The 24,747-nt window shown below is 42.3% G+C and overlaps 1 protein-coding gene across 1 annotated transcript in view; it reads right to left on the minus strand.

The window, feature by feature from the left end:
- The window catches only part of EFNB2 (ephrin B2), a 45,526-nt gene extending 23,114 nt beyond the window's left edge, over positions 1 to 22,412 (minus strand). Inside the window, exon 1 of the mRNA XM_040056532.2 lies at positions 21,192 to 22,412. Within this exon, the coding sequence (XP_039912466.1) occupies positions 21,192 to 21,319 (128 nt within the window). The 5' untranslated portion in view covers positions 21,320 to 22,412. The remainder of the gene's footprint in view (positions 1 to 21,191) is intronic.
- Between the last annotated feature and the right edge of the window lie 2,335 nt (positions 22,413 to 24,747).

The following is a 24,747-nucleotide window of genomic DNA, read 5'->3' on the forward strand; positions in this document are numbered from 1 at the left end:
TCCAAATCCAAAATGACAGACTGAGCAAACCAAATCTCAATAGTTTGGGCTTGATTCAATATCAACAAGATGTTTATTTAGATCTTGGAAATGATAGATGGATTGAGTCTTTTAGCCCTTATCCCAGTTTTGGGCATTCTAGCAGATTCTACATCTCTCTTGGCAGGCACTGCTGTTTCTTGCACTGCATTTAGCTATGCAGAGCAGCCAATACAATACCTGGTGAGCTATGATTCTGTTTTTCTGTTTTGCTAATATTTCTACTATTCTCGTACACATTTAGCTGATTTTGGACATGGGAAAATGATGAAAATAACCTTTCAACCCTCCTGAACAGTCATGCGGGACAAGAAAAATCTTAGACTTCTAACAATATATTAACATGCTCATTGATATTACTAGTGTATCACAAAGGAACATCAGTCACTCAACCAGGACCACCCTTACAGACCTGCGATTGACAAAGATCTACCCGATCCATGGAACACATATGCTTCTGGGAAAAACACTTATATCCAAGACAATATCATTCCACTACAATGTTTTGTCTTCACAAATTCCAGCTTTACTACCATTATTTCAGCTCTTTTCTGATTTTTTGTTTTGTGCTAGTAGTTAAATACAAGTGTGCTTTTTTTCTTAGTATGGGAAGACTTCTTACACAAATTGGCAGTGAGCTTTAATACTTGCAGTAAGACATAGTATTTTGTCCTTCCTACTCATATTAATTAACTGGCAAACATGACCACTTCTTCATGGAAGAAAAATATAAATAATTACCTATAGTATTGATTTATCCACAAAATGAGAAGTCATGTTCTCACAAGGACAAAAGCCACAGCAGGTTTGTTTGTTTCTCTCTCCATTAAGACATATTTGTTTCAATTAAGGCCAAGAAGTGCATGTTTTAGAACAACAGCCACAAACAGAACCAATGTACTCGAATGTGCAGACCTAAAAGACTGACTTTCTTTCCGCTTTTTCCTGCCTGCCAGCATTTTCCAAAGATCTTCCTTAATGGAGAATCGGCCTGAAAAACCAAGTGAAACAATTGCTGCCTAATGAACACCCTTCTCCAAGAGCTAATATTTAAACAGCACACGTAGTAAATCTAGCTTATTCACAGGCAGCCTTCCTGGAAACTTTAAATTAGAGTATCAAGGCCCACGCAGAACAAAGCTGTAGGCGTCGGTGACCTCCAACCCCTGGCTTGGCGAAAGGAACCACCAGCATGAAGTACTGGTGGGGGAGAACCCACTAAATTAAAGGATGATGCAATGCCCCAAATTTCAAATCCATCATTTACAACTGCTTGCTCCACACAATTCAAGTTTATGATCTGTGCTAATTGAGCAGGATTATTTTCACTAACAAAGCCAGTGTAAGAATTATATTTGTTATGAAGCAGCACGTAGCAGGACAAAGACACGTAATTACAGATTTAGGGAACTAGAACAATGAAATGTTATGGCAAGAAAAGCGACTGTTGATGTATAAATCACTGCACTCTTTTGTGCTGTGCAGGGTAATTTCCAGACTGCAGAAACTGGGCTTGGCCACGGCTGTTCAAACGGAGATTGAAGTGGAGACGGGGCAAAGCTGTGCCTCCTCCTCCAGTTTTCAGACATGCCAAAGGAATGCAGCAACTACCACCTCCTGAAAGCTGAAATGGTCAAACAAATGGAAAGGTGGGAATGCATCCTTGGAGTTATCAGCCTGGTGAAGGACAACCAGATATGTGTGTAGATATGGCACCTAGGGAATGTGGTTTAGTGGTGAACACAGTAGTGCTGGGTTAACAGCTGGACTTGATGATCTTACAGGTCTGTTCCAACATAAACAGTTCTATGATCCTATGACTGGGGGAGAGGCCAGTTCTGCAAGGGTATGAAGAAAAGGCAGGGAGGAGGATCCCAGCCAGCAAATATTCCCAAGGGAGCAGCATGTATTCTGATTTTGGCTCTCCTTGGGGATGAACTCTGATCAGGCAAAAGCAAAGGGGCAGAGTTTCCAAGCCAAACTGCGTCACCGGCGACTGACTTTACTACCTTGTCTGACCACAGTCCCATTTTAACTTTGCTCCTGTGCAGCACTACTGTATCAGGAAGATGACAATCACTCATATTCCCCCATCAGCATGCCAGGACAAAGACTGCTCACTGTATGATCCCACTGCAGCAAATACTTCTTGCTGGCAATTCTTCTTCACACAACAGGACTGTGCAATAGGAAACACAGGAGATTTCAAAGGACTGAATCTTTGCTTGTAAGTTAATCAATTTAGATTCCCATACATAACAAATATGAAATTCTTAAGGTTAGACAAATGTGCCTGTCCATCATTATCAATAATACAACCTAAAACTGCCCTGAGAAAAAGACACTAATTCTAATTTTAGACTTTGTATGTATGTATGAAATAGCCACATATATGCTCTCCATGCAAACTCTGAGTACAAACAGGATGGGTTGAAAGATGGTATGCCAGGCAATCCTCAGAAACAGCTGCAGGAGAGAAGGTACACTTGTGAGCCTTAGTTTCAGCCAAGAATTGTCCCATAAAAGGCAGAGGACAGAACCATCCCTGACAGACAGTTAAAACTACATTTTACAAGAGCTTTAAACCAATGCACTTGTTAGACTTTATAGCAGGGAATATTCTTGCTATGACTCTGAAGTCTGTACAGTTTTAGAACTGAACTCAGTAAATCTCCTTCCACTTGTGTGTGTGAACTTTTAGGATCTAATGCTGATGGGATTAGGGAAGAAAAAAGGCTTAAAATGCAAAGATTAATCTGAGGACTCGATTGTATTGAATTTTTTTCTACACTTTGCAGTTTTGATCATGACCTTTGCTAGGAGAGATATTTTTCCAATTTACTTTCCTTATTTTTTTACAACAACAAAGCCCAAATATGGATGGAGATAATAAAAAAGTTTCACCTCATGCATTTCAGTTCAACCACTAAAGTTAGAGTGGCTGATTAGTAGGAGGCATGATTATTATCCCTGCATTTGTGTAATACTTTTGCCACTGTACTTTTTATAAAGACTTTAAATAAATCATTTGCTGGGTACTAAGCATTTTCTGAACCTATTTATGAAATGTCAGGAGGATTAAGACTACTGTTTTATGATCCTATTTTTGAAGACCTTCTATTTGAAAAACAAAACAAAAACCAAAGGACAACATACATTCAGCCTTGGTGGAGGTTAAAAAAAAACTTCAGGATTAATCCTGAGTCTTCATTTCTGCAAGTGTTGATGTTACCTTAAAGTATCCCAAAGTAGCATTAAGACTGATGAAATGTTTGCAGGACAGTGTCTATAAAAACTTAATGAAATGGCCTTAAAAGTCTGATCAAAATCTGCTTTCAACTAATTAGAAAGCTCTTTTTTTCCCCATAAAAACTGAGATAAAATAAAGATGAAGCAAGGTGTTTACAGAATCCTATGACTGATCCTGTAGAGGCTGTTACTCCAGTGGTGGCTTGGGACAGCGACATGCTCTCCAAGTAGTCAGGATAGCAACAGCACTGGAACCATCGCTTTCTATAAAAAGCCTTCTAACTTTCTGCATTTCAGTTCTAAGTATGATTTACTGCAAAACTTAAATACCAACACAGGCCTCTGTACCCCAACATAAACTTAAGAGAAAAGCTTAGCAAGCTTCCCAGCTCATTTCTGTCAGCAGTCGGATACAGAGAGACTCTTGGAGCATTTGAAAAATCCTGCTCACAATAAATAATCCTGGTGCCTGCTGTGAGAAAGCACAGAAAAGTATATTAAGTACCATATAAGCTGTATGATGAAATTCATGCACTTTCTGTCTGGCACTTTTCAATACAGATGGCATTTTTACTGTCAGCCCTAAACTGGTGTATTGTGGGCGACATTTGACATCTGTGCAAAAGCCCATGGATGTGAATCCCTCCCACACATCCAACTAGTCATTCAGCTCATCAAATAACAACAACTTGCAGAGTTCCCTAACCTTTTTTAAAATAATTATTATACTTGACCAAGAAGTCACATGACACACAAACAGAAATTAGAAACAAAGTAGTTCATTCCCCACTCAACACCAACACTTCAGTGATTTTCTCTACCACACTTACTTTAAGTTTCAGCAGCAGTTCCTGGCACTAATGCAACCTTACTTGTGAAAGTCTTCAAGAAATTAAATTTGATTGAGAAATTTTATTTAAAAAAAAAGTATAACAGTTTCCAACTAATTTCTTAAGAATCTACTTATTTTTTAGAGAAACTTAGCATATTCAACCATATTACGTTACAAAGGAATTTTGCTTATGATAACCACCCAAACCTGCTTAACCTCATAAAAGCAAATTCTCAAATAAAAGAGTAGAACTTAACCTACCCACACTCGTTCACTGAGAATATTCTACCATTTCTTAGCACACAGAAATTTCTGAAACTGTAAAAGTATCAACAGAAAAAAATCTTAGAGAAATAAATTCTTAGGAGATTTTGTTAATCAATACTGAGTGATGTAATCAAGTGTTTTGTCAGGGTTTTTCCAACTTTCAAAACTCTACACATACATATATGTACACATACTATGAATATATATGCACACTTAGCTTTAACTGTATTCTAGTAATTATAAAATACATATGATTTTAGAAAGCATGTTAGTACTTGATGCAAGGCTTGCATATTTAACAGGGGAGGCAGTGCCAAATTTCTGTGCTTTAATAACTTACCCAAACTAATTGGTGTAGGCAGTTAGCTTTAAAATGGCACAAAAATAATCCTAAAAATGTGAACAATCAAGACGCTTCTTAAAATGCAGCCTGAAACCTACAATTGGGGAATCCTACCCACTTAATTTTACAAAGTTTTAACTACAAGCCTGACTATATTTCTTAATTGAATAGTTTTATTAAGGAAATATCATAAATATTAATAACACAGCAGGTTAGTCCGTTACTTGTAAAATTGCAAACTGAAACAGAACGCAAAATTGAATTCCATATACAAGTCCTTTCTGTCTAAAAAAGAATGGTTATTAAATAGTATGTGTATTAATCATCTGACTTTTGAGAAAATAAAAACATTCATATTTCAAGTATCACTTTGTCCACAGGAGAAATATTTAAGGAAGGCAAAAGTCCTACCAGCTTGATGTAAAGCAAACAGAAGTTTCAGGAAAAGGCTAGTGATTACAGCAAAGTAGCCGACAATCAGTTTCCTGATTCCCAAAAACACTGCACTGCACAAAATCCAAAAACACAAACCAGAGCTCTCTGCAAAAGCTCTGTACAAAACATCCATGTTAGTTTTTGGTATATTCAATGCCATGTAGAAAAATATGCCATGTGCATATAAGATATACACCCAGCTGTAAATGCTTTTTGTGCAGAAGCAGTGATTTTATAGGACTCATCTCACTCCAGTTTAAATAGATTAAGTGAACATGAATTCAATGAAAACAGGATCAGTAACTGCTGTGGACAGACAGAAAAACAAGCTTCATAAAAAAAAAGATTAATGTGGAGTCTGTCTCAAAACGGGTACATAATTTTATGAGTAAAAAGGACACTATGCTTACATATAATCTTTGCAAGAAAAAATACCATAGTGCGACACAGCAAGATGATAGACTGGCTTTATACACAGACTAGCAAATGAAACTTTGAAAGCAAAAAAAGTATAGCATTTTATATTATTAAATTTCTTTAAAGTGAGTTTTGGAAGCTACTTTTCTTTACCAGTGCAGTCTTATTAAATTATTTTAATACTACAGGAAACTTTTACACAACATGCTAAGCAGGATGTCTTTGAATTTAAATAAAATTTAAGAAGTGTAATCTGCTAACCTTTATTTATATGTATGTAACATTTTTCCACACAGTTAATGAAACAATTTATGTAAGGAATGGTTACTAGCATTAATGGGACTGGCAGGCTAGAAACTAAATGGAATTCAAACAAATAAATAAACAAATATATTCATGCTCATTGTTTAAGACCTTTAATGACAAGTATGACATTATACAACGCCAAATTATAAAATATTATAACACAAGCTGGTAAAGCAGCAAGTCCTGTATTTCTCACTTCTTCTGAAAGTGAAAAACCTGTGTTCAGGCTCCCCTGAAATAAACCGGCAGTAAGCTCTAGGTGCTTTGAAGCAGACCCCTGAAACCATAGCTTATCTCCATCCTAAGATCTGGGGTACCTAATTCTCCTCACCTCTAAAGGAGCCCATTTTCTTTCAGGCCGCCTGGGGCAAATACTTGCAGTGCACTGAAAAAGGGAATGGTCAAGTTTTATGTTGTTTTAATCACAATGCTGAACACAACATGTCAGCGGTGCCACCATTTCATGTGCTGCAAGCAGCCATGCAAATGTGCACCGTTCTTGGTGACTTTTCTTGGATCTATTCTTACTGACATTGGTTTCAAGATTTCCATTGACTTCAGAAGGGCAAAACAATGTAGTATGTTTGCAACTGAAATCTTAATAACCTACACAAGAATTATTCTGTAGCATTATTACATTTTCTCAAAAATTTTAGTGGACAGGGAATTAGGAACATGGGTGAAATTTTAGCCATTTCATTTATCCATCCATTGCACTACCTTTAGCAAAATACTAGAGGAAACCATTCAAAATACAACAGGAGATTTCTCATACATGTAAACCAAAGATGGGCTTTGAATGCATATGCTTCTACCCAAAGGAAGTATTATTTTGCATGGACCTGCTGGATTTGACAGTCAAATTGTACCATCACATCACAGTTCTAAAGGCACAGAGCTTCTACTGTACAGAGACACTCACAGACACTATTTGTCTCCAAACACATCAGAAAATGCCCTAGATGGTCTCCTAGAAAGATCTGTCACGAGCTTCCTTCAACAAATAACTTATGACTAGTGCTGTTGCAGAAATACAAACACTTTCTCATTCCACTCGGCTTAGAATTGTCACAAGTCTAAAGGTGCCTTGCACAAACCCTACAGCTAAAACGCGGTGTTTGGCAAAACCGTACCCCTTTCACCCTTCACATATATGAAGGTCACGTGCAACCCAGCACCAAGCATGCCTTACTGGAAACGCTCAGAAGAGAAAATCTGTGTCTGTGAAGAGAGAATCTTAAAAGCTGTGATGTACAAGGTTACAGATGTGATCTCGTTCTTCACAAAAAGTAAGCCAAAGCAAATGCCACAGGCTCCTTCCTCAAGGCTACCCCAATCCTGGGTTCCAGCAGAGGTAGGTCACTTTGCCGTCCCTCTCCAAGAAATCACATCATCTCAAGTTGGGATCATGGCATCTCAGAGTGACCACAAACACAGGGACACCGAGAGTCCCCTTTCTCCAGCCCACCACGGGGAGCCAAGGCAGCATCCTGCCTTCAGCTGCCTAGTGTGTGGCTGCCAGAAGGGTTTTGCTGTTAGGCAGCATACCTGTTTCAATGGGATGTCATCTCCGCCTGCAAGAGGTAGTTCTGTTTTGCTGGAAAGTTGCCCTTTCCCTTGCTGCTTTGGCTCTCATTCATAGAAAAAAGCAAAAAACCCACTTATATAACTAAAACTTTGAAACCAACTTGTGTCTTACCCCTCCACCCCCATTAAATCAGAGTGCAAAAATGATTGTTTTTCCCCATGTAAAAGTGAAAAGCCAGTCATGTTTTTCCCTGCCTTAAAAAAAACTTTTGAGAGCAAACACTTATCTGTCTTTTCCTGTGCAATGGGTTTTTTGTACAAGAATGTGAAACCTGGCTCAGAACAGTTACCACAAGGGTAAGGCCTGAAACTTTGAAAAGATACACAATCCAATCTTTTACTAAATCTATTTTTTAAAAAAATTTTATAGTCCGTTTTCATACATGACCTCCACATAAGGCACTATTAATAGCAATTAACTTTTTGTATTATATTCAGAAAGCCATTACTGCTCTGCTTAAAGCACTAGAGAATCCTGATCCATTTACTAAATCAATTCTTGTTACCACAGAAGAACCACTAATGTGCTTCACGACAGTCTTTTAAGTAAGGAGGGGAAAAAAAAAAAAAAAGAAGGATGAGCATGACCAATGTTCTATTTTAAAGTGTATTATATTAACATTTCATCAGCATTTACAGAAATATGAACCTCACAACAGCGCTGGACTTACTCAGCTTCAGCAAATGGAATCACTGCTCACTTGCTCTCATGCACAAGCACGGAAACACACAGGCATTCTGCTTTTTATTTAATTTCATTTCGTTTTAGCAGAAATGTGCTTTCTGTGTAGAGTTTAAAAACTGCAAGTGGCTGCAGTGGCAAGTAGCAGCCAGTCTGTATAAATGGCTTACTCTGAGAAATTTCAGAAAGAAAAAACACTCAGTAGGTGCATTGTAATTAGTTGCTCTTTCTAGTTACCTCTTGACAAATGATGCATGTGCGTCTGGATGAGAGCCCAACTCTTGACCCATGCCACCACTACACACTTTAGTACTTCAAGCAGAAACCCCTAACCTCAGCATTCTTTTCATTTTGCTTTTTCCAGAAACGTGGTGCTAAGAAATGCACAACATGAGAATCAGGGATGATTAGCAAAGTTGGAATTCTTTCAGAAGTGCTTCATATAGCTATGTCCTAAATATATCTGAGCAAAGTTTCCTTTGATTCCTTCCAAATATGTAGCATGTTTCAGGGCTCCATTCAAGGACAGAAGTACATGGAAATACGCAGGACAAACATTACTTCCACAACACTTAATGATAGACTTTGGCAACATTTGTAAGCCTTTCAAACAGAAGGTATTCTTGCGATCATTACTTTAATATGGGTGATTATATCGAAAAATGCAACTTTTGCCACAAAAAGTACCCAAAAAATAAGCTTTTTTTTTCGGATAGCACTTTACTGCCCCCTTTTGCACTTTAACATTAGAACAGGTTTCAGTGTGAACATACATCGGAGGAACAGTGTGTAGATACGGGGTAAAACGACAGGGCACCATATTTAGTGACTAATACACTATCAGGCACTGCTTTAGGGACGTCTTCCACTTGCCTACACTGCAAATAAATTAAACATCTAGCTTTCACTGTCCTTAATATTCCATGGAAGAGATCAGTAATGGATGGTTTAAACTGCTGTCTTCCTTGCAATCTGAATGTTTATGGGCAATTGGAAAAGAGGGGGATATTGCTCATTAACACTAGTTGTCTCTAGCATAATTTTCTAAAGCAAAGATCATCTGCAACTTGAATTTGGTTTATTCATCTGGATGACAAAGAGCTTTCCATTCTGAGGCCATGCATATGTTAGCAATGCCTGAACTTAAAGGATGGGTGTATCCTTCAGAACAAAACTTCACAAACTGGCAGGCAAGAATATTTTCATGAAAGGTGAAGACAAGAAGCCTAGACATTCAAATACCATGCAAGCCTACAGGCATAAACCTGTTCCGCAACTCTGCACTGCAATTACAGTCAGTACAGAACCTATGTATGTCTGTGTGTGTCCACATAGATCTGCAAAAGGTAATAAATCTATAGTCTAGTGGCCAGTTATTTACAAAATACTAATTCATTATGACAGAGCCAGAGGGGGACCCATCCTGTACCAACCCTCAGCTTCCATTTGATGAAGTCCATGTGCTGCTGTGTACACTTACATTTAAACTTAATCCATTTTCCTCTGTCATCCTACAATTACAATACAAGTCACAATAATATTAAATTTCAGTGCCTACAGCATTGCACAATTGAACCATTACTGTAATGAAAACTGACTCCCTTTGATATTAACACTGGTGTTTTCTCTCATTTGCTAGCCATGAAATACAGGAAGAGACCAATGTTGTTTTAATTAAAGAACTGTTGTTCAAAATATGCTACTGGGAATATTAAAGTAGTTCTTTGCTCTCATGGCAAAGATAATCAGGTATTTATATGGTTTAAATTTGGGGAAAAAAATAAAAAAGGAAGTAAAATAAAAAAAATCGGTGCCATGAATTCAGCGTAACACAAAACCATTGCTCTATCTGACTTGGGCTCACAGAGGCAGGGCGTGCCAAACTCAAGAGATGGCACTTTATTGAAAAGATGCAGAGCAGTAGTTAGCATGGAACAGAAAGTCAAACCAAACCATGTGTGTCTCTTACACAAGTCATTAAAGCCTTTGCTTTTAGAAAGCTAACAGAGAGCAGCTGGCATTTGCCAAAGAACTACTTTTTGAAAAGTGCAAACCAGATTGTTCTATTGCTGTGCTATTCTGTGCTATTCTCTACCATTCCTGTTAGGAAAACAAATGTCTTATGTCAGCCACAATATAAGGATGCCAACCAAAGTCTGAAGTCTTCTTTCTCTTAGCTAGTTTGCTCCCACCTGTACAGTCTTGTTTCAAGACATGCTCCAAGCAAAGTCTATAAAAGAGGGCGGGGACTGTCTTGTTAGCTGATGAGACATTAATAATTGGTGACTGTATCTCCAATTCAAAGACAGAATTTCATGTACTTTGTAGTTGTTAGAAAATGTTATTGCATACCATTTGCCTGAATAAGTAATCATTGGAAGTAGAACAAATCATTAACTCACAACTTTCAGGAAAAGTTATGCCAAATCAGTAAAAGAATTGTATAAACAAACCAACCTATTTTGGCAAATCATTTTTATGCCAAGGAGAAAATGACCTTGAGCAAAAATACAAATGGGAGAGCTATCAGCCTTCACTTGCTTCTAACATTAAACCCAAGATTCAGCCACTTGCAAGCACAAAGATACTACATGAAGTACCAACTTTCCCAATGTTTGACTGACATGCAGAAGCAGTATAAAAACAGGTGGCCACAGCCACCTTCCAAACAGTAGTAATTTCTGACCTATGAAGAAACACATTTTGGCCCACTACAACGTCTGAGCCTCTGTAATGAAGTTAACTGACACCAGAGTAGTTAGAAATTCTGTAAGCATCCAAAATATGCATCTGACACAACTAACATCACTACCCCAGATGGAAGAGTCCACTGGAGGGGTTCAGCAGAAAGCTGGGGATCCAGCCACTCAGGTTTAACCCATTGCCCTGCACTCATGAGTCACCAGCATTGGGTACAGCCTCTACTGCAGGGCGGCTCAGCCAGTGCACCCCTCAAAAACCAGGCCCTCTCCTGCAGAGGAAACCTGGGCTCTTGGGTCACTCTCAGAGATCAGTTGTAGGGGAAATGTGCTGCTGGCACTACACCCAACAATGAGCTAAAAAAAGCACAGAAAACTCAGCTGAAGCAGAGCTACCTGTGCAGCCAGACTTGAGGCACAGCTGATAGACCTGCTTGAGCTCCCAGCCAACACAAGGGACACACTGACTACTTGCAAGCTATGTATCTCTTTCCAAATGCAGACAGGGATGTAGCTTCTAACATCATTTTCTGATTAAAAAAACGCAACAAAGATTTGGAGAGATCTGTATTTGTCCAACCCCAAAAAACCTCTTCACGCTGGCCTTGGTTCAAGACAGCTCATGCTTAATTCGTCCTGCTTCAGCAAAAATATTCAGCATTCAGCACATGCTCGACATGAGCTTTTCTGAATAAGGACAGTTTCCCAAGTCAGGCTGTAGGAGCACGGTGCAGTCCTGGCTTGTCTTGCTGTCACACACTGATCCACAGAACAGAAGACTACAATATGCTATAAATCTAAGATGTGGCTTTTGGTTTTCTTCAAAAAGTGCCTGAAAACTGTCTGATACAAAGAATGATTACCACTAAAAAACACCTTGTAAATATTTTTTTCAGGCAGTGAAGTAATCTGTCTGCCAATGTGACCTTCCCTTTTCAGTTTATCTACATAGCTCAGAAATACCCTGGAAAAAGAAACTCCCCAAAAACCTGAAGGTAAAGTGTTGTGCAGTGATTAAGCTAGACTGAACTAAACTGAAATTAATTAAACATGAAGAAAGCAACTGAAGTGTGGACCGAGAATGCTATGGGACCGCAAATCCTCAAAAGGAGTCAAGATGTTCCCAGCTCCAAATTTACACTTTCATCCAGTCAGGTATAGAAACCAACTGCTACTCAGGCAGCAGATAAGCAGATGGCAAGCACCAAGCAAAAATGAAACTGTGAAACGATGCACCACTGATGAGGAGTCAGAAGAAGTGCAGTTATGTGTGCCTCCACCAGTGTTAGCTGTATAGGTTCCTTAAACAAACTGCTTCAAACCTGCAGAACATCAAAAGCCAGATGGGTCTTCCTGAATGAATCCACAGGCAAGGAGCCAGGATTCCCGTTTGCTGCAGAAATAGGCCTGGACTTGATTTGAGTCTTCTTAGCTCTGACAGGCTGAAGACTGGCAGAACTCCCAATCCAAACTAAAACAGCATTCAAGTGAGACTGGGCTTTAACTAACAATAATAATAACGATAATAAAATTTTAAATCACTCTTATTAGCTTTTAAACACATTTCTCTTTACAGTGCAGTGCTCACCTTCTCCACTGCTGTTCTCTGGTTTGGGTATTTAAATAAATGCCCTAGTCAAATAAAATCTAAGAAAACACTGAGAAGCAATATGCAGTACCACAGACTTTTCAGCCTAACACCATTTCACCGTCTAACCTATCCTGCTGGTATAACAAGCCAAATAATTTCTTGTTTTCTGTTGACATGTGTAAAACTTGACTTTCCTTTAAAGTGTACAGAGCTCTGATCCTACCAAATAAAGTTTTGTAAATCCTATTTTAACCATCACCCATGAGACATTTTAAAAGAACACTACAGGTAGGAAACACATCTTATAGTTATGTATATGTCATACACCAGGAATGATTCACCTAGCAACACAATCCTCTACCAACCTTTATCTTTTTTGGCTTGGAACTTATGTTTAAAACCAGAAGAAAGCACAGACTATTACATCAAAGTTTAAATCAGCTGCATTATAATTATCATGCTGATACCTCAATAAACACTGGGTGTTGGCTGGCCAGGATTGCCAAAAAAGATAGAGGTACTGCCCTTATTTGCTGTCTTTGACAATGTATATAATCACATCAAAGGAAAGTTCTCTGCATCACAGCTAACAGAAAAAAAAAAAAAAAATCTGTATGTTCTCTTTCCTAGAGTAAAACGACAGATTTTTTTCATAAACAAGAGAATTTAAATTTTGCCTATAATGAAAAATAATTATAATGTAAAGACCTTTCAGGCTTACAGGACTTGTAGCACTCACTGAAATCACTGGAGTTACTTTCACAAAGTTGAACAGGAGCTAGATAGGCTAAGATTAAACTTGAATTTACAAAGACAAAAATGGTAACAACAAAATACCCTCCAACCCAGATAATTCAAAATGACACTGAAGACACTTCAAGTTTAGGGAATTTCTGTGCACATGTTTTATCTTTTGGGGTCTTAAGATCTATCTGAGGGTAGGAAAGCAATGCAAAACTGTTTTTTGTTCTGCCATTTTGTTTTCATGACTTCCAGAAACATACTGAGCTCAATGTACATGTTTTCTCAAAGCCTGTCCACTCTACAGTGTTGGGATTTTTTTTTTTCCCCAACAGGAGTGAAAATTACAAAATCTCTGTTTTAAATACACCTTGGAGTTTTCTATCAGTGGAAACTCCTTAAGGAGAGGGGGATCTGGAGGGCAAAGACTCTGGACGCGGGGAGAGCAGGGGACCACTGTCCAGGATGCTCTCCGTAGATGATTCGCCATTTCTCCCTGTGCCCTGCCAAACCTGTCCGGCCTTATCTGGGACATTTCTGAAATGCAACATGACAGGCAGGTTCGAAAGCTAAACGTTGGATAATGGTGGGCAAACAAAGGACATCGGTTTTTGCATTATTTCTTTAATTACTTTAACCCTTGTTCGAACAGAAAGCATAAGGCCAGAGTAATTCAGCTCCCCTCTTTGTCATTTGCCTGCCATAAATATGCACCAGTCTGCATTTGAAAAGCTGAAGGAGGCTGCAAGCTTGCTGGACATTTATCATGCTCTGTTCCCTGTTAACAAGCAAATACTTTAGTTGAATGGCCCATTAGCAATCATTGTCAAATGCAGAATGCAAGGTGCTTGAATGTGACCGGCCTGTAAATTAGATGAGGTTGCCCCTGAGCTTTGGAGAATTTCAGCAAATGAATTGGATCTTTTGCTATAGATTTGTGAAGGTTAAGTTTCAAGACAGGAAACCCATCTGAGCACTTCAGGTCCTGTATATTCTGTCAATCCGTCCGGCTCCCCATATGCACTTGTTTATTTATCATTTGTTAAATCACATCAGCATCAGCAGCTTGACAGTTTGGGGTCTGGAGTTCCCTTTTCAAACAGAATTGTGAAGATTTCCAGCATACTATGGGATAGGATAAGAATGATAAATTCAAGCATGTAATTAGCATCTTTTCTATAAAAAAGCCCTGGAATAATCAAACAACAACAACAAAAAACAAGCCCAAAACCCAATCCACTTTAAGTGTCCGAGCCACTGCCAAACAAACAGCATGAATTCCATTTTGCCGAGTTCATCCCAGGCGCATTCCCAGTAAAGAAAGACACAACTGTTATTGTAGGATTCGGTGTTTTTTCCCCTTGTGTCTAGACTGCGCTTAACAAATGCAGAATGCTTTCTTCTCCCCCCTTCGCAGACAAATGAACAGGCAATAAAGTAGATATTTCTCATCTGAATCGTAGCACTGATTTGCAGTGTAATGCTGACTTTAAGTTGTAGGCGTTCAGGGTTGTCAGTTGGGTAGAAAACCGAGTATTACCTATTAAAAGGCTTCTTATGAGAAAAAAAGCAAGAAAAAACACATCCAAGTAGATGCACTAGGAGAGATATTCTACTACCTTTACAGCTGCGGATCACTTAAAATAAATGATGGAACAATAGCTATATTGTCTGCCGGCTAAACTCAAGGGGCTGACAGCAAACTCATCCCAGTGACTGTAAGCCGGCCGGGGAGGAGGGGAGTGTGGGGAGGCAGATGCTTATCTCATTCATTCCTAGATTTCAGCCAGCCTTTTGGAAATAAACACCACCTAGAAACTGAGCCAGAGACATTTGGCTATCTGCAGCTTGACTGGTAAATAGGAATGGATGCTAGTTTGTTTGTGGTTGTTCAGTTTTTCTTTTTTTTTTTTTTTTTTTTTTTTCTCTTTTATAATTTTGCAGGATGGGAAACACAAGAGATGCTGAAGTATCACCTGGCCTAGGCACAGACAATGCAGCATGTTTATCTTTGCTGCTCCCATGGAGTGTGAGACAAACTAAAACACAGCTGAAATCAAAAGCTCTCTGTTTTCCTTCCAGATAACCCCAATACTACCTCTCCCCTCTCTTCTCTGTGCCTTGCCAGCATGCTCCTGCCCGAAGCCCAAATAGATTAAGGCAACAAATCCCAAGTGCAGCCAATTCTTCAGAAAGGCTGCTGCTAGGGCAGGAGTTAAAAAGGAGAATCTTCCACACCTCACAATTGCAGCCACCTCGAGTTTTAATCGGCCCCCATCTCGGCAAAAAGAAGTAAATGAAATCTATCTTTACCATATTATGCACCACCAATGAGCAAGAACTGAGCAGCTTTTCTTCACCGCTCCAACCACCCCAAGCCACAAGTAGGCCTTTCATAGTTCCTAATCCCAGCCCCCAAGTTTTGTGCGGTTCTCACATAATACCTTACAGCCCGGAGCAAGGCCCTTACTTTATAACACCCCTTTCAGAGACGTGTCATTTCTAGCATCAAGCTAATCTATATGTTGCCATGGCATCACCCTTTATCTGCCTTTACATCTTATGAACTGCATGGATTTACCACATTATTTTTATCTGAAAGACAGAAAATGGTGGTTTTATTGCCATACAATCAGATTACTGCCGCTAGTTTCTCTATGCCTTTTTACCATACTTCAATCAAAAGGGATCAGTTTCTTTATACTCTGCCCTTGATTTACATTACATCTGTAAAGACCTAGTCTGGGTTGTAATCCCCTTATTAACGATGACCAGGGTTGATTTGCCTAAAAATAAAAGCAAATTGTGTCAGACCTTTTCACTTTGTTTTTGATTCGGAACTACAAAATGGATTACTAAAGAAATCTTCAGAGTTCACACGGCTGGTATAGTACTGAATTTAAAATGAGAATTAAACAAGTTAAACATGGGAGCTGTGTCAACGGTTTACATTTTCCATCATGGGAGAAAGGCTGAACTGCATTTGTCTTTGTGTTTCCTTGCTTTAAGGAGACAATGAAGCCACAGGAGTTTTTTCCAAGCTCTTCTAACACTGTCCATTTGCCATCCTCCCTTCCTCTGCTTTTTCATGCAACTCCTCCACAATCTCTTCTCCATTGCTGCTTCCTTCCCCAACCCCCCCGCCCCAAAAAACTTCCCCTCCCTCAAGACAACATCGTTAGCTGAATGTCTACATACTGTGGCACTCGCTATTTTAATCAAAATATTTCAAGCAGTTTAACATTCCTATGTAAGTTTCCACAACGCCTCACAAAGAATGAGCTCATAAGCAAATCCATGTAGATGTATGATAAATGACCAGAAAAACAGGTTTCTTTATGTCAGCAGCCAGGGCAGACAGACATTAGGCACACATGAATAACACTTTAATCACTATTTTTTTCTCAGAAGAACACTTTCTTCTCATTTGCAACAAGCAATTTCAAGTACTGCAGGTTTGCACGATGCATGAAGACCAGATCATAAAGAAAGAAAAAAAAAAAGAAGGTCCGAAAGGAGGACTGTCTGTGGCTGCTGCGCAGGGCTGAAAGGCCCATCTCTGCCAGCGTGTCGAGCAGTCACCTCAGCTCCTCTGCTCCTGATTTCCCCTGCCAGGAACCTTGGCCGAATATGAGAGGATCCGGAGTATCACACCTCAAGCAATTTGATCTCCTTACAATGAAACAGGGAAGAGGAAAAGAAAAAAAAAAAAAGAAAAAAAAAAGAAAAAAAAAAGAGCAAGGCATTCTCGTGTGTGGGAAGAGGGAGAACTTAAGTGATTTTAGCATGACTTTTAGTCACCGCCTTTCTGAAGACAATTACTTCATTAAACAAAGTGAAATAATGTAGCACAGCTTACAGATAACACGTTTTAAGACAATTACTATAAATAATATAGCAATTATACTCTACATATAAAAGGCTGGCAAAAATAACCAGCTCTAGAAATCGGCCTTCAGTTTATTCCGAATTCCTTCTGCTAATTCACTTGTGCTTCTGAGACCTGGCTACAAATGAACTAGAACTATCAAACGGACTGACTGGAAGCCACCACTCGCTCCATCTATTAGCACGCCAAGCTATGTCAACAGCTATGTTTTGGGTACAATTTAGGAGCATGTGTTTAAAACATTTTAACCTTCCACTCCTGTTTCTTCAGCTTGAAGCTGTAATTGCTTAGGTTAGAAAGTGCAGTCCCACAGCACAGGACTCCCAAATAAATTCCTGTCTAGCTGAGAGCCTCCCAAACATGTTGTGAGATACCGTTTTAGCAAGCTCTTTGTGCTCTGGCTGGCTTGCCTGTCCTGTGAAACAAGGGCTGTCCATTACCTACAGTTTATCATCCTGACAAAATGTGAGGAATGTGGATGTGAAAGCACTAACAATTCCACCCCTGGTGCTTTCTCCTTTTTTCCCCTCTGTATTAAAACCGACAAGATTAACCCAAATGCAAACTGCAGAGCATAGTTCAAGGGGCTATTCAATCAGTAGTGAATGCGCATTTGTTTACCTACAAAAATAAGAATTTCAGATACAATGAGAAGCAGACTAGTCTATATGCTGCTGAATAGAACATTTAACAGAGTCATCAATTGCAGTTTATTTTATCAGTTTCTGACATGCTAGCATTCATTCAGAGGCAGTCTGTGAAATATCCCATATATAACTGGTTATCAGAGGGAGAGAAAAACAGCTATATAATCTAACTTAATCAGTGTCAAAGGCAACACTTATGAGGATAACCTTCCACATGTCACTCAGGAGAACCGCCTTGCTCACTGGCCCATAGAACACAGGGAAATAGTGACACTTAGACATATGCGATGCTTTTTTGAATGAGATTTCTCTGCTGCTTCACTAAAAGGCCCCCCAGAACATTTCGTGTGGTCCTGAGTGTCAAAGGCAGTGACGAGCCCTTGTGATGTGAAACTGAGGTAATCCATGCTATCTGCATACATTGTTTGTCTTGGCAAAAACAACACAGGCAGAAAGTCTCCCGTTAAAACCTGTCAACAGAAGTTAAATCTAGAGTAATTTTTCCTGTTTTCAAGATCAGGTGATCTACTGTTCTTCAGATAAGTCTATAAAGTCTGCCAAGACCATCTACAACAACAGTGTTTAACCTCCCAAGCAAAAAAAGTCATAGGTATAATTATTTTATGGAGGTCACTTCAATCTCATGATTCGGTCAAGGCAATGAAGCAGATCTCTAAAAATGTAAGGGGAGAACAGGGAGGGGAGCTCTGTGTTCAAATAGCTACTGCATACTCTCCATCCTAGCCACCTGCTAGAAATTATAACCTCTAGGCCTCAGTGCAAAACTAGTTCAGTTTATACATAACCTGAAATTTATTATTTCATACTTCATATTAACCTAACAACTTCTCCCATTTTAATTGCCTACCTGTTCAGCAGATTTATGTCTTGAGACTTTCAATAGAGTTAAATGCACAGCTTCCCTGAATAAATTAACCAGCACCGCACAGCAAAGATAGTTATTATTTCAAACCTAGAAAGGAGCTTTATTATTATACCATGCCATGATCTATTCAACAGCTTTCCCTCCCAAGCTAACATTCAGCTTGAATCCAGAGTGAAGACAACCTTATCTAAGAACAAATTGCTCAGGATCCTTCAGGCAAAAAAGTGTGAGAAGAATTAGTAAGAAATTCTGCTCGGAGAAGTAGAGCTGCCTCACCAGCAGCAGTATCAGGAATGCATTTGCAAGTCTCCTCAAACTCCGGGCCTCCAAGAGGCCTATAAATCACTAGCCCCAGCAATTGAAAAGACTAATTTTAATAGTATACTTCTTCACTGTGGTGATTAAGCCTCAATGAATCACTCAAGAAAATTCAATTACATCAGCAACACAACCTATTTTTAAGCGTGCATTTAAGTTGAAAAAGTAATTAGATATTATCATTAGATCTACCATTAACAACATTCAAACCTTTTTTGTAATCAAACCGTTTAGAATTAACTAAATGGAAACACAAATCGTGTCTGACAAAAGCATATCCCCAGGCTCGGTGAGATGGGCTGAATTCAGCTGCTCTGACGCTTTCGTTTCACTGATGGTTAATAAAAGCGATCAAGGTACGTTTAAAAAAAAAAAAAAAAAAAGAAAAAAAAAAAAAAAGAAAAAAAAGCGAAAGCAGGTTGGGGCTGGCAGCGGAGAGCCCCGAGCAGCCGGCTCTTCTGCTTTGGAAGAGTGACCTCTGTAGGCACAAACCCAGCGCGGGCTGGGATGCAAAAGCATTCCCCTTCCTCCTAGGCCGAGCCAAGGCTGTTTTCCACCAGCACAGCAGGCCCACTCCTGCAATGCAACCCCGGCTCTCAACCCTTGCCTTTCGAGAGCCTCAACAGCCTTATAAAGCCCGCCTTATAACCGGCCGGGCCGCTTTATCCTCGGATGTGATGCCGCGCCTTTCTTAAGCCAAAGAAAGGCTTTAGCTATGCAGCATCATAGAAGTGCTGAGCCAGTGTCTGGACGTAAATTTTAACAGGCTTCCCACCTGGTGCATGTAAAAAAAATAAGCATTTGTCAATCAATATTACAAATAAAGACTCTGAATTGAGCCCCGTGCTCCTGACAGGTTTGGTTTTTTTAGAATTATTTTTTTTTATAAAAGATCAGTAAACTTCCTGGTGAAGAAAAACAGAGCAAGTATTAAAAAATAATACAGGCAGAAATCTATAGTAATTTTCTCCTTTAGTGAAAGCAACAATAGATGATGACTGTAAGGCAGAGTTACTTGGTAAATTTGAGATGCTACTCGTAATTCCAACTTCGAAATCATCACCAAACTCCGAGAGATTCTGACACCTGCGCAGGATTAATCCCTGATCCAGGAAATACTTCATTCATACTTGTCACATCACCACCTAACATTTCCTCTACAAACTCCCCCGGGAAAACAAGACATGTACTTACTGGAGTTAATGGGAAATGCTAAATTCAATTAACACATTGCGTATGATTTAATTTTAAATATATATAACTGAAGATGGAGCATGCATATTAAAAACCTTTTAAAGCATTTCTGCTTTAAAATTCCTTTAACTCATTTGAGTCTATTTCTTCTTATCGTGATTTTTGTTCTCCAAACTAGTGATTCTAATCACAAAAGTTCAGAGGCTCTCACAAGTGAACAAAGCCAACTTCCATTTTGTATGTTAAAAATCCAAGGAGACAAAAGAGAAGTCTAAGTAGCTTTACATCACTGCCTCAGACTTCTCTTTAGAAGGACGGCCCACTTTTCTAAAAGTTCCTCTTTCTAACAGCAATAATTTTGTACGTTTAAATAAAGAAGTTGCTGCTTTGGTTTTTTATTTAAAGATAACGCATCTCTTTTAAGACTGCTTTAAAAGTGAGGTCTTGGGAACGCACGTACATTTTTGCTTGGGTTTGTTAATGAAGAATGACACTAAATGGTTGTGTGATGGGTAATGCTTAGTTCATTACTCACTGACATGTGCCTTGATACCATCAACTCCACAACCAAATTTAGCCCTGTTATAAGCAGATGTAACTTCGCTGGAGTCAATGGGATGAGTTTGCATCTGCAGACGGAGAAGTTGGAGAGTATCACCCTTTCCTGGCAACTCAGTGCAGCCCGGCTCCTCTGCTGCTCCAGCCCGGGCGAGCCCGGACCTTTGCCCGCACGTTTTGTCCTATTACAGCCGCACCACTTCCCAGCCCCGGCCCCGGTCCGCCGCCCCGGTCCGGCCCGGCCTCCCCTCCCTCCTCCCTCCCGCCGGGGCCAAGAGGCGACGGGGCAGCTCCGCCGTGACACGGAGAGCGAGCCTCAGGAACGGCCGGACCTCGCTGCCAGCCACGGCCGGAGCCCCCGCCGCCTCCGCTCTCCGCTAGTGCACTCCGCCCCGACCCCGAGTCTCCCGGCGGCCGCGGCCGAGCTGCGGCACCGTCCCGTCCCTGCCCCGCGCACGAGGACAGCGCCGGTCCCCGGGGAGACGGCAGGCGGCAGCGGATGGAAACTTACTTGGGGTTAGAGGAATTCCAATATATGGGGTCTAAAACGATGGACCGCGCCAGTGCAGTTCTGCATAAAACCATCACGGCTCCCCAGCAGTACTTCCAGGCGGAGGCATCTCGCCTCCGCGCTGCCATGGTCGCAGGCGGCACCGAGTCCCTCCCCGGAGCCTCAGCAACTCCGCCGTGCGCCTTCCCACGCACCTGAGCAGCAACAGCAGGGTGGGTGCCCGGTATCCCAACAGCCGGGATGATTGATAGGGGAAAACAGAGTAATAATAATAATTAAAAAAAAAAATTGAAGAAAAAATTTTAAAAAAGCACAGTAAGAGTCGACGATGCACTTGGCGAGAGCTGCAAGTAGATCTACTGAGTCATGTATGCCACTCGCATGTAGGAATAGCTCCTGTGAGGACAGATCCAAGCCACCTCCGAAGTAACAGCGATAGCAAAAAACAATAATAATAATTAAAAAAAAAAAAAAAAGCCAACGCCTCAGTCCTTCCTCTTAGTGGGGGTCTCCCGGCTGCCTTGGAAGATGCCACTCAAACTGCCAACTCCCATTAGGATCCAGAGCGCCATACGCGTTCACAGTGTCTAAGGCCCGCGAGAAAAGGAGTAAAACAACAACAACAAAAAAATAAATTAAAAGAGGTTAAATAAAGGGTGGCGGGAGAAATAAAAGGGCCGAGGGGAAAACGACACAGCTTCGGCGGACGGCTCCTCCTTATGTCTCTCACTGCTCCCCGTAGTTTGCAATCCGCACGGGCACCAGCCCGGGCTGTTTCGGGCAGCTCGGAAGCAACCGCGAGTCAATAAATCCACTCCGAGTCAGCTCCCCCAGTCCCGGGGGGCACATCCGCAGGGCTCCGGCTTCCCCGAGGGGCACTGCTGTCCTTGTCGCCGGCAAAGACCACGGAGCGGAGCAAGGAAAGAAACAGGGCACACAACAATGATTACAAAAATAAAAAATAAAATTAACCAAATCGGGGGACGGAGCGGTCGCGGCGTCAAATCGTCCCTCTCCCGTTGCGCGATCTGCACTGCGCGCCGCGGCGGCCGACTGAGAAGGAGAAACGGTGGGTGCGGAACTTGCGCCGACGCGCAACCCACCGCGGAGGAAAATAAATGGAACGAGGCAAGAGGAGCGGCGCCAGCCACTGTCGTTCCCACCACGGCGCTTCCAACCCCCGCCACGGCCGCTGCGAGTCCCCGGCGCAGGAGCGCGGCCGGCGGCAGCGCGCTGCCGTAGCCATATAAGCGCGGCCCCGCTGCCCCGCCGCCGCCGCTCATAGGGCCGCCGGCGGGCCGCCGCGCTGGTTGGGCGCCGCGCCTGTCACTTACCGCCGAGCGGCGGGCGGGGCCGCGCCGAGCCCCGCCGAGCGGGCCGGCAGGGAACACCCCCCTGGCCCTGCGCGCCGCGCCGCGGGCGGCCGCTGCCCGGCGTGCGCTGAATCCCCTCGCTCTCTCACACCGGGGCTGTGCGGGAGGCGCGGCGGGTTCAGATGGAGCGAAGTCGGAGGCGGGGGGGGAGGGGAATGAAATTAAATAAGCATTAAAACCCAGCCTTTGCTAAAACTGTTTCCCGAGTACGCTGCCGTTCAAAGAGCGGAGAACAGCGGCAGGGCCGGGAGGCACGGGGCTCCCCCGCACCCTGCCCGCCGCTGCGAGCGCAGCACCCCGGGGAGCCCGGCTGCCGGCGCGGCGCGGCAGCGGCCACCTCCGCGCCGTGGCGCGGATAAGGGCCGGGCCGGGCCGGGCTCCCACTGGCGCGGAGCTCCGCGCACAACTTTCCGTGGGTTCCCCGCTGGGAAGGAGGCCTGGGGGTGCTTCCGCGCCAGGTTTCCACTGGCCCTTACTACGGGTTCTGTGAGTTTTCGAAGTTTATCTGGTTGAGAGACAATTAGCCACGGGCCGCCACTGAATAAAGAAGAGTCGGACATGCGGAGCCCCTCAGAGGGATGCAGAACGGCGGGCAATGCGCGGCTCCGGGGCCGGCTGCGGATGCCTTCGCCTTTCTCTGGCGATTGCGCAGAGACTCTTTCTTCCCCTCTAGATGTTTCTGGGGAGGGGGCTCGGACACACTTCGTTTTCATACGCCGCGTATCCCAACAGCACGGCACCTGGCCCTTTTATTTAACTCTATCATTAATTTCTGGCCAGAGGCAGCTACCAGCGGGCAGTGCTGGAGATGTTTTCTCCGCGGCTTAGGAGGTCCCCCGAGGGGTGCGAAGGGCGCCGGGGGGTCGCGGGTGCTCCCGACGCCGCGCTCGGAGCCGGACCCGCCGCGGCTCCCGCGGCACTTCCACGGGGCCACAGCTCCCACTAGCGGCCAGCGGGCTGCCCTCCGCAGCGGAGCGGTCCCTCGCGGCTGTCCCACTCCGCCGCTCCCCCGCGTCCTGCTCGCTCCGGCGCCCACACGGTTGAACCGCAAAAGTCGCCGGCAAAAGCCAAACGGGGCGGCGGTACCGCTGCTCCGGGAGGTGGGACGGGGCTGCGGAGGCGGCACACGCGAGAGGTCCGCGACAAGAGCTGTACCGAGGCTAAACACGGGTGGTGTAAATGGCAGGGTCGCTCCTGTGAAATTAAGAGGGTTACCGAATTTCTTCCAGTAGGGATTTCTTGCCAAAATAGTATCTGCAGAAAGGATTAAAAGTTAAATCCCAGGAAAATATCGCGCTCTTTTCTGCCATTTCCCTACCTTTTAGTCGAGGCATGCAAAGAACATCCTATCGAAATCCCGAATAAAGAGCCAATTTCGCATAATTTTATTCCTGAAGAAATATGTGTATTCGCTTAAAAATCGGCTGTGGTGGTACTCGTCCGGCTTTTAGGCGAACGCCAAGAAGCTCGTATAAGGAGAATAACTGGCACTGTAATTTATTTCCCGAATCAATTTTGGAACTCTTTCGACCCCCTTTCAACAAAACGAGTGTTTCAGCCTGGCAGAACCCGCTCCTCCCGCTCGCAACAGAGGGGAAAGAAATTGGTAGCGTGCTCGAAGCCCCATAGATTTTTGAGTTAATTGTGTTCAGTAGTTCTCTAATGAAATCTACCACTCAAGAAAACAAGGAAATCAGTTTGCTTTTCACACAAAACATCGAATACGTTTTAAGTAAACTGCTTAATTAAATTTAATTTGCAGTGAGGAAGGAATTGCAGATCCGGCGACGCGATTTGGAGGAAAAGAATCTGATTCCCGGGACGGAAACTTAGCACTCAAGTGGGAGCTTGGATATCTATGCACACCGACGGGCATCAAAGGAGAACTTCACCAGTGAGGGGAGGGAAGAACTTAATTATTAAACTTTTAAACAAATGTGTGGTGTGTAGCCGGTCGTGAGACAATGTAAACACGGAGTCTGATAAAAGCTTCCAGCCACAGAGACGTGTAAAATAGGTCTACCTCAATTTTGTGATGCTGCTGCTTCTGTTTGTTTAGAAGCAAAAGGTTACGAGTGGTGTTTTGTAAGAGCGGTGAGTAAACTGTGACCTCTAACTCTTCGTATCCTTGCATTAAGTAAACTAGAGGAAATGAAGAGCCCTGGTATTGTCTGAAAATATCC

This window comes from Hirundo rustica, chromosome 2 (genome assembly GCF_015227805.2).
Source record: "Hirundo rustica isolate bHirRus1 chromosome 2, bHirRus1.pri.v3, whole genome shotgun sequence".
NCBI classification, from domain to species: domain Eukaryota; kingdom Metazoa; phylum Chordata; class Aves; order Passeriformes; family Hirundinidae; genus Hirundo; species Hirundo rustica.